Source organism: Nematolebias whitei, chromosome 9, assembly GCF_014905685.2.
Source record: "Nematolebias whitei isolate Nwh7 chromosome 9, NemWhi1, whole genome shotgun sequence".
Classification (NCBI taxonomy): domain Eukaryota; kingdom Metazoa; phylum Chordata; class Actinopteri; order Cyprinodontiformes; family Rivulidae; genus Nematolebias; species Nematolebias whitei.
Window position 1 is genome coordinate 34,929,839 of NC_056506.1, and position 10,555 is coordinate 34,940,393.

The window sequence follows — 10,555 nt, forward strand, 5'->3', positions numbered from 1 at the left end:
ATTAATCATCATAGGATCAAATCAAAATGAGTGAAATTAACTAACAACTTAACTTGTAGTAGTGTTTTTGTTTTTAGGCATTGTCCTGCTCTCAGATAGACTGAGGAAATATAAATGTGAGATAAAGTTTTATGCTGGTAAAATAGATTTAATTTAGCTGTAAGATCAGAAATTAACGACGACGATGCTTTCCTGCCAGACCAGATCGATCAATTAATCTCAATAGATTCTCTTGTGATGCTTCAGATGTTTCTTTTAGATGAGGCTTCTTGCCTAAATGCTTCTTGATTTATTTTATTTTATTTTTGTAAAAAAGCACACCAACCAATTTAATAAAACAAGTGTTTAAAATAAGCAGAAGTCGTCATGGACAGGGAAAACAATAATGATACGAGTACAAGCATTCACTTGCATGAACTTTGAATACGTCTTCTTGTCATCATGAAGAACCACTTCCTAAACAAAAGTCTGTTTTACAGGAAAGGATGCAAACAACCAGATATCTGACACAACTTCATCTTATACAATCTTAAATTTCTGAACCTGAGAAAATCCCGACACTGTTGGTTTGTATGAGAAGCGTCATCCATCGGTATGACCGCTAGAGGGCGCTAAACTCTCGATTAGGGTGATGAAAGGAACTTGTCACAGTCAAAACATGACTTCATTTCAATGCTCATTAACACGTGGCAATCAAACTTTGGATGTCAGGTCAGCTGTATGTGGTGACAAACAGCAACCATTTGGATAGAGGAAGTCACAGAGGCCTCATTTGGAAGCAGCCTTTTAAAAATATATAAAATGGGCAAATATTTATATTTGACCCCCAAAACAGGGGGCTCATTTCATTTGACATTTGACCTGAGGGTATAGCATTAGTTTGCAAATAAGTCACGTCCACCCCTCCCTCTCTCCGTCCCTCCTACTCTCCCTGTCCCTTCTCCCCCCTCCACCCCCTTTCTTCAAAGATAATTGGAAGCAAAATCTGATGTGCTCAATGTCATGGACAGGGGTGAGGTGTCCCCGGTGTCTGCTGCCACCATGAAGAAGAAGGCGGTGGGCGGCAGCCACATCAACGCAACCAAGCCTGTCCGGTCCAAATGCTCCAGAACCAGCGACAGCGGAGTGAACTGTGCGGAGCCCGGTTCGCCCCCCGGCGCGCCGAGCGGTGAGCAGCCCGGCGTCACCGGCAGCGTCGTGATGGACGAGACGGAGGATGGAGAAGAGTCCAAGTCCCAGCATGCGCGGCTGCGCCGAACCGGGGGGAGCGGCAGCGGAGGAGGAGGAGGAGGAGGAGGAAGAGGAGGGGGCGGCAGTATCAGGATGAAGAACTTTACGCCAGGAGGGGGAGCCGCGTCCTCGGCTTCTAGGAGAAACTCCAACAAGGAGCCCTGCCTTACGCACGCAGAGGACGTTCCTGCCGCCTCACGGCCCACTGCTGCCTCCAGAGCCACAGAGACACCCAGCCCGGGCGATGCTGCCCACCGCGGACACACCAGCAGAGCGTCCGGGGCGGAGGCGTCCGAATCCGCGGCCGCGGGAGAGGCTTTAAACGCGACGGCGGTGGGTGATGGTTGCTGCGGGTTCGCTCCCATTTCCAGCATGAAATGCAGCAAAAACGGAGAATGCAGAAGAGATTCGGGCACCGGGAGCCTGCGCTCAGTCATCCCCAAGCAGGAGAAGCAAACAGCGGGACCGGGGCGAGCCGACGACGGAGGGGGTGCCAAACGGGGAGCCTGTAACTCGACCACCGCCAGTATGGACGGCTCCATCACGCCAGGCGGCTCTCTAACCGGAGGGCAAGGAGGGGAGAGCGCAACCCCCGGGGCCACCGCCGCGTCCAGCGGTGTCCCTGACAAAAAGGACTCCAAGGTGTCCTTCTCCAACGCGCCGAGCCGGAAAGCGTCGTCCTCGCTGCACGGGCCGACCCAGACCCAGCAGCAGAGGAACTCCGTAACTTTCCAGAAGCAGGAGGATGGACCGCCAATTGTGCCCGCCGAGGACGCAGAACCCCGAGGCAGCCAAGCCAGCTTCATGCAGCGGCAGTTTAGCAGCATGCTGCAGCCTGGAGTTAATAAATTCTCCTTACGCATGTACGGGAGTCAGAAAGCAGTGGAAAAAGAGCAGGAGAGGGTCAAATCTGCTGGAAACTGGATTATCCACCCTTACAGTGATTTCAGGTAAGAGATGGGGCTGTCGCTGGTGGCACGGTGGAGGTGATGAGGGGCCCGCGAGGGTCCTCATTGTCATCTACAACTTACTTTACTGTAGGAAACACATGCACCACGGGCAGCTGCTGATTCCCATCCCTTTCCCTGAATGGGTCTGCAGAGAATCGAACCATGATAAGAGGCTGCACCCCCCCCCCCCCCCCCCCCAACCCCAAAACAACCTGTTGTCAGGCAGACGGACTTTAGCAAAGCGTGTCCTCTCAAGGTTGTAAACAAATCCGGTTCCAGTCGGAACAATAGCATGTCTGGGGCGCTCGTCAAGCCAGGCCTGCTATTCCACCCCGATCTCACGTTTATCAGACAGCAGCTCTCCGGCGGCTCAGGCTCGATCTATAGCGCCTTTATTTGAGGGATGTGGTGGTTTAATAAGGTGTGTGTGCGGTCTGCGACAGGAGGATGCAGGCTGTGTGTGAGCGTATCTGTGCGCGCGATGCACTCAGTAATGGAATGTCACCTTGAGCCAAGTGTGCGAAAACCTCAAGCATGCTCACTGGAGACACATCCCCACCCCCCACCCCGTATGACTCTCCCGGATCCATTAAACGACGGCTTGTAAACATAAATGGACCATCCGGATATTTTCCTCATTCAGATTTTTTTTATTTATTTTTTTATTTATTGTGAGGGGGTGGGAATCCACGCGCCGAAAAGGCTCCTCGTGACAGTAGCGCTTCATGTGAGCCCGTTCGGTCCATCAGTGAAATGTTTTGGGGTTAGCAGACCTGCAGGTTTTTACTCTGGGCTGGGCCCGGCTGCTTTCAGCACCACCGGGAAGCAGACAGCTCCCCTCTCATTTGGAGACGCGTCGCGCGTTTAGGCGCTTTTTAACCCCCACCCCCTCCTCTTCTTCCTCTTCCTCCACTTCCTCCTCTCTCATAGCGCCATTCACGTCTGGCCCACTTATATCTCAAGTAAAAGCTAAACTTAAAACAACATCAAGGACAGAATTTGATGACATGTCACTTAAGACGCCCCACTTAGGCTCCAACATAAGGAGAAATCACTACCTTCTCCGATGTTTTTGAGTCTCCTGAACGCACCACAGCAGCAAAGTTGCACCCAGTATGATCGTTTAAGTAGTGGAGGAATCAGAGCTTGTTGCATAAGTCGCAGTGTAATGACTCAGCTCTGCACCTGTCCTGCAGAGCATCATCTGAAGGGGTGAGACCCCCCCAACACCCCTGGCTGCATCCACCTGCAGGCACCACTGCGTTGAAGTAAAATCACAAACAAAGGACACCGACTCTTCACAAACTCTTCTAACATTTTAAATTTAATGTAATACTTCGTGGCCCAAAATGAGCTTGGCTCCAGAGTAAAATTAAGAATCTTGAAAGAAAGAAACAAACAGACCTTTCATTTGGGATGATCATCTAACAAACCTCTTTATAAAACAAAGAGGTCACCTCACAACATGTCTGTCAACAATTTTTAAATTTTTTTTTATTTTATTTTTTTTACTCGATTTTAAACTGAAATGACAGAACAAAAAAGTCTTGCTTTAATTGGTCATTTCATTGGCAGTGCTAGAGAAGTCACAAGGTCGTTAGGTGAACTGGTAATTGTCAGTATGTATGAGTGAGCATGATGCGGACCTTTTGATGGACTGGTGTCCTGCGTATCACTCCCAATCACTGCTGGAGGTAGGTACCAGCTTTCCTGGTGGAAAAGGGTGAAGATAATAAAAGAAGTGACAGATGTAATATTGTTGTTTGGTAGTTGGTGAGGACTCAAGAGTGTGAATAAGCAGGTCACAGACAGGGTTTTATCCAAAGAAGGAATTTGAAACAAGAAGCTAAATGAGCAGACGTGATAAATACCAGATAATCTGACAAGGACTGAGTAAAACCAGAAAGTCTGTCTTTACTGGATGGGGTGAGTGAAAACAGGTGTACTGATTGCAGACTAATCACAGGTGTGTGTGTGTGAGACAGACGTTACATTCAGAGAAAACAATTAAATATACTGATATACAGGAAAGAGACATCCAAACCAAGGGGAAGTCAAATCAGAACCCCCCAAAATTATGGCAAAAACTACTTAGATGTTGAATTTCAGCTTTTTTAAAATTCATTATTCTCTGCATGTTCAGACACTTTTCCATTTTCAGCTTAAAGTCTCTTGTGCCTATAAGGTTTCCACAGTAGCTCCTCTTTCTTATCTGAGTCTATTTTTGTCTTGTTCCTCTCCTCCTCCCTTTCCCATCCTGCACACTTCACACACATCTACACACCTGCTAGGTTCTACTGGGATTTTTCAATGTTGCTGTTTATGGTGGGCAACCTGATCATCATCCCCGTCGGCATCACCTTCTTCAAAGACGAGACCACCACGCCCTGGATCATCTTCAACGTGGTCTCCGACACCTTCTTCCTCATGGACCTGGTGCTCAACTTTCGCACTGGAATCATCATTGAGGACAACTCTGACATCATTTTGGACCCTAAAACCATCAAGAAAACGTACTTGAAAACGTGGTTCATTGTAGACTTTATCTCCTCCATCCCTGTGGATTACATTTTCCTCATAGTGGAGAAAGGGATCGACTCGGAGGTGTACAAGACGGCTCGGGCCCTGAGGATTGTTCGCTTTACAAAGATCCTAAGTCTTCTGAGGCTCCTAAGGCTCTCGAGATTAATACGCTACATTCACCAATGGGAAGAGGTAAGAACACATTTTATGTCTGCCCCCGACCAAATGCACTGAAATACTTACTAATAACACAATTCAAATACAAAGAGGAAGCAGAGGAAGACGCATCCTGTCTTGTTAGTGATAAAAGGTCACTGATTTGTCTCCAATATGCTGGTTCTGGCTCATGACCAAATCGACAGTCTGCCCCTCTGTCTGCTCCAAGTCGCCTACTCTCCTGATTTATTGATGCTGTCACCTGCCACCTGGAGACAAACAAACAAATATGAAGTCAGCAAGACATTCAAGCACAATCAAACTTTGCTTTATAGTCACTCCCACTGTCACTGGAGTCCCTTGATCGGTCTCGCAGTCTGTCCTGGTGATCCTACAGGTGGCATCAGGCAGTCTAACAAGCAGCCTATTATCAGGGCAAACACAGTTAATCAATTAAAGCGCCAAAGGAGGAGCAGGTGAGGTGGAGGATAATGGTAATAATCAGCGCTGGAGGGGGCAATTGCCTGTGATTAGATATGTCGCTAATAGAATAAAACAAAGGTAAATACACAGAGATTCTATATCAGCTTGGATCCATTATTAGCAAATAAATACATTTAAATAAAACTTGTGTAATTGCATTTTCTGAGAAAATGCTGTGTCAGCACATAATTATTTTACTGAAATTGGCTGAGCTCACAAGATAAACAGAAACTAATAGGATCAGAGCATAAGCTAAAAATGAATGGATGCTAAAAGGAGCATAATGAAAGCAAAAAGCAACAAAATCGTATCTAAAAGATTAAAGTTGTAAAATAGTAGCTTAAGGGTGAAGGTGGCAAAACATTAGCTAAAATCTTAAAGTAGCAAAAGGACAGCTGAAAACAACAAAATCATAGGCTATGGCTAAAAGTAACAAAACACAAGCTAAAACCTATAGATAGCAAACACTAGCTACAAGTTAAATGTAGCAAAAAGCTAGATAAAAGCTAAAATTAGTCAAATGATAGCTAAAAGCCACACATAGCAAAAGAGGAGCTAAAAGTGAAAAGTAGCATAAGAAGACAAAAATAGAGCAAGTATAGGCTGAAGCAGGTTTCAAAGAAAACAATGTTTTTGAAGTAAGTTAAGCAATTTAGGCGTATTATTTCTGCAAATAACTTTATTTTAAATAAAGTTTAAAATTTCTGAAAAGTATAAAAGTTACACACACAAAAGTCATAGCACCCTGTTCCCACCCAAGTCGAACGTTTTCATACATGATGAGTAAAAATAGCACAAAATACGTGAAGTAGTTTGATTACAGAAAATGTATGGGAGACGGTATAAAAAGAAAACGTTAGTGTCAGTGCTGCCTCAGCATTCGGACAATAAAATTATTGTAATTAGCTGCGTAGCTTCTGTCTTTCTTTGCCACTCATTTTTTTTTTTTTTTGTCTTTCTCTTTTTTAACTAAAGAAGTTCAACCTGGAACACAAGCAGTCCAGCAGTGTCACGAGATCAGTCGACTTTTCATTTTTGCCCACGTTAACGTGTTGGCATTTCACAGCAGTGAACAGTGCAGTGGGTTTGGCTGCTCACGTGACCTTTGGATAATTGGATTTCTGAAGATATGATGTGATATGCACACATGCACACACAGCGATGCGTGATGGGAAGTGATGCTTGGCATGCCTGGAGAATGAGGGTAAGATAAGTTGGAGAGTAAAGACACTGGCCCGAGCAGGAAACATCCAGTTCAAATGTGTTATTTTTCAAGTTAGCCTCTAACTTATTTAGAAAATCCAAGTTTTGGAGCGTAAAGCTGAGATTCTTGGAGCTGACCGTGGTGCTGAACATCTCCAGCTGCTAAAACAACACGGCTGTACAGTTTCTCTGATCTATTCCTGGTGAGAAAAAAAACAAAAACAACCCACAACCATAATCTCTGTTTTCTTGGCTCCTGACTGATAGAAAGTGACAGTAAAGACATTATAAAGGTTAAAGCTGCATTTAGAAAGTTCATCACATGCGATTCATGTCCAGCCTCTTTGCTCGTCACTCCCATCACCAAGGATCACTTCTCCCTCAGCTGCACTGAAACGACCCACTTCCTTCAGAGTGGACTTCAGCACACACACGTTTTAATGTAACCGCTGCACATTTACACACAGATCAGTTTTATTGTTTGTCATTAGGCGGGGAGTATTCTTCAAGTTGTTCAGGTCTGAGTGAGTGAGAATGATTGACGTGAGACGACTCACACTATCAGCTGTTCAGGATCACGATGGTTCCTGTCCGACACGCTGTCCATGTGAATGTGTGCATGTGTGATGACATATCTGATGATGTTAGTGTATCTTTGTGTCCGCGGGCTTGCGTGAGCGTTTGAGACTCAGACTGATGTCATGTATCTGTGTGAAAGTTGTCTCACCTGCTCCTGCTGGGTTGATTTGGTGGAGATGATGGTGCATTGCTTTTCCTGTTCATTATTCAAATTCAGCAGAGCCGAGCAGGATGCCAGTTTACCCAGTTTTGTTTTGTATGTCTTCACCGCCGCACGTTTCAGTTTGATTTTTAACACCTCCTCCCTGTTTCATGGACGTCATCCAGATCTTCCATATGACCTATGACCTGGCCAGTGCGGTGATGCGGATTATCAACCTGATAGGTATGATGCTGCTGCTGTGTCACTGGGACGGCTGCCTACAGTTCCTGGTTCCCATGCTGCAGGACTTCCCTTCAGACTGCTGGGTGTCCCTAAACAAAATGGAGGTACGTATGAGTGAATCCAAAGAGGTGACACATGACTTTATGTAAAACTTGTCAGGTGAAAGATGCCGAGACATAACAAGAACATCTACAGTGCACATTGGTAAAAATCGGTGAAGGGATTAAACATAATAATTTTAATGGTTCATATCTGCTGATGATGGCTGAGATTGTGATCTAACATGTCAGGTTTTCAAACGGATTGAAATCTGAACATTTTGAAGACCAAAGGAATATAATTAGATTATTTTCAAACCACTATTTATTCTAGAGCTGTGTAATTTATATAAAAAAAAAACTATCATCATCACAATATCATAAAGGATCACCCTCATAATATGGGTCCATTTCCCAGTCCTTTACAATTTCAAGTGCTTCTTGTGACACTAACACACTTCCCTCAGATGCTCCTGTCACGATGTTCAGGATTTCATCTGAGGTTTCTTGAATTGGCCTTTGTTTGGCTTTACTCCTGTTTTATGTTTAGCTAGTTTTGCCAGATCTTTGTTTTATTTTGCTTTATTCAGCTTACAAGGATATTGTTAGCAATCAGCACATCTTTTAACTTTAACTTCCTTAGTTTAAATATCGTACTTTCCGCCATTTACGTCACACCGCCATATAAGTCGCATCAGTACAAATATGTCTAATAAAGGGAAAAAAAACCCAAATACGTCGCTTCGCCATATGAGTTGCATCTATTATACATCACCGCTGAAGCGTCGCATTTGTTCTGCGTCACCGATGATCACCTGAAAACGTGGGCCTGTGTTGTGCCAAAAATCAATTGGCTGCCAAATGGCGGCCGCGGAAGCGTGCACGGGAGGACTTTAACAAGAATTTAACAAGATTAACACTTAAAAACAACTATTTGTTTGCTCAAAATTATAACGAAGATGCATTTCAGTTGAACTTTTCCTTAATAAATGCACTTTGACAGTCAACTCAGCTGCATTTCAAAAGCCCATTCACGGCTGCAGGAGCGCAGAGGGAGGACGAGCTGTGCATTTCTTCAAAATCTACCAAGATAATAACCTAAAAACAATTATTTTTTTGTTCAACGTTATAGTAAAGGTGTGTCTCAGTTTAACTTTTCCTTAATAAATGCACTTTAATGGTCAAATCAGCTGCATTTCTCCTGGTTGGCGCAGCAAAATGCAGATGATTTGACATTTGCTCCAAGATTTAAAGAAATTGTCTAATCTCAGCCAAAAATTGGGTTATAAATTTGGGGAAAATAAATAAATAAGTCGCTTCGCTGTATAAGTCGCAGGGAATGCTAATTTATGCAAAAAGGTGTGATTTATACAGCGAAAAGTATGGTACTGAACTGTATCTCTCTTGGTTTTTCCAGTTTTAAGCCATATTGGTGAGATTTTTGCAGTTTGTCAAGCCAAGTAAAATTTATACGGCATTGAAAAACTTCCTTAACTTTATGCATAAGGATTTTATCTATTCATCTTGCCTCCTTGTTTGGCGTCCTTCACCTTCCTTTAGATTATGGAGTCTGACCACATTCCTTGTCATTTTGCCATCTTTGCAGACCATCAGCTTTAAATCAACCTGTTCAGCACTTTATGCAACCCACAGTGCATTAACTAATGGTAACTGTGCTTATGTGGAAGAATCAGAATTTCTTGAAATTCTCTATCGATTCAGTCAGATTTTTTACGGCTTTCTGTCTATCTTATATCAGCCCCATGTTTTATTTTGAGCTAGATGCAAAAAAGTTAATTGTATTGAGTAAAGCACCTACCTGTCCTTAGTCAACAGTGGCTAAGTGGTAAATAATATTTAATGATCATGAAAAACTCTTTCTAGTCTGTAACTACAGCAGGAATCTTGGTGCTTTAGCAAAGTTTGTGGAATCTGGAAAGCACTGCATTATTTCTAAGTGGAAATTGATCATTTATAAGGTAGAGCTGTGTGTTTATGCAAAGAATAGTTATAAAGGCTCTTTATCAGAGGAAGCAGAATGATGTATAATTAATGTAAGTGTCTCTATGAAGAAAACTGAACAGCAATTCTTAAATAAAATTCATATGGAAACAAATGTGCCCAGAATCACAGAGGTAATTCAACTTATTTGAGTAGAAAAGTCAGTATTTCTTTTAGACTGCTTGAGAAAATCATTCATACAGTAGCTGCAGCTTCTGCAGCATCGTTCAGTCTGTGAGCCAGACAGTAAAATGGTTACCGGTGAACAGGCAGTGAAAAGAAAGAAAACAAAGATTTAGCGCACCTCTATCCTCCCCATTCCGCCTCTTCGCTGCTGTGAGGTGATGACAGGAAAGATAAAAGGGGGAAACAGAGGAATGGTGGAGGTGGTGGTGCTGGGGAGGCCAGGCAGCTGGGCTCTTTGTTGCCATGTCTCTCTCACAGAGATAAAAGCTGCTTGTTTATAGGTCTGTCTGTCAGCCCAGCCTTTTACTGAGCAGGGGAAGACCGCACCACCCCACACACACGGCACAAGTCCAAATGGTTTTTTAAACAGATTGAGTTCTGTGCCCAGACGTTGTCTTGGTCCAGCATGACTCGTCGTAAATTTCAAGGTTTGACGTTTTTCTGGACGGGGTCCCTGACTCTTGTTTTTTATGGCCTCACAGAAGCAGTTTCTGGTTAAAATATGCCCTAATTGTCATAGTGAGAGGTGAGGGATTACTTTTCACGTAATGTCCATGTCTAGGCAACACTAAAGCTCTATTGATGAGTCTTTTGGTGATTAATCTGTACAGATTTGTAGCTTATTTTACAAACAGACGACCAGAAACTGTGACATAAAATATTTATCAAATTTGTTCCACAGAAGCCACCGATAAAACTTTATATTTATCAGTAGGTGTTGTTTACTAGCCTCATAAAATAATTGGTGACCAGTTTGATTAGATAACAAGGTGGGTACAATAATATATATATATATATATATATATATATATATATATATA

General features: G+C 43.5%; 1 protein-coding gene across 1 annotated transcript in view; it reads left to right on the forward strand.

The window, feature by feature from the left end:
• The first annotated feature begins 996 nt into the window (after positions 1 to 996).
• hcn2b (hyperpolarization activated cyclic nucleotide-gated potassium channel 2b) overlaps positions 997 to 10,555 on the forward strand; it is a 38,443-nt gene continuing 28,884 nt past the window's right edge. Inside the window, exons 1-3 of the mRNA XM_037681709.1 lie at positions 997 to 2,180; positions 4,472 to 4,895; positions 7,452 to 7,613. Coding sequence (XP_037537637.1) covers positions 1,003 to 2,180; positions 4,472 to 4,895; positions 7,452 to 7,613 — 1,764 coding nt within the window. The 5' untranslated portion in view covers positions 997 to 1,002. The remainder of the gene's footprint in view (positions 2,181 to 4,471; positions 4,896 to 7,451; positions 7,614 to 10,555) is intronic.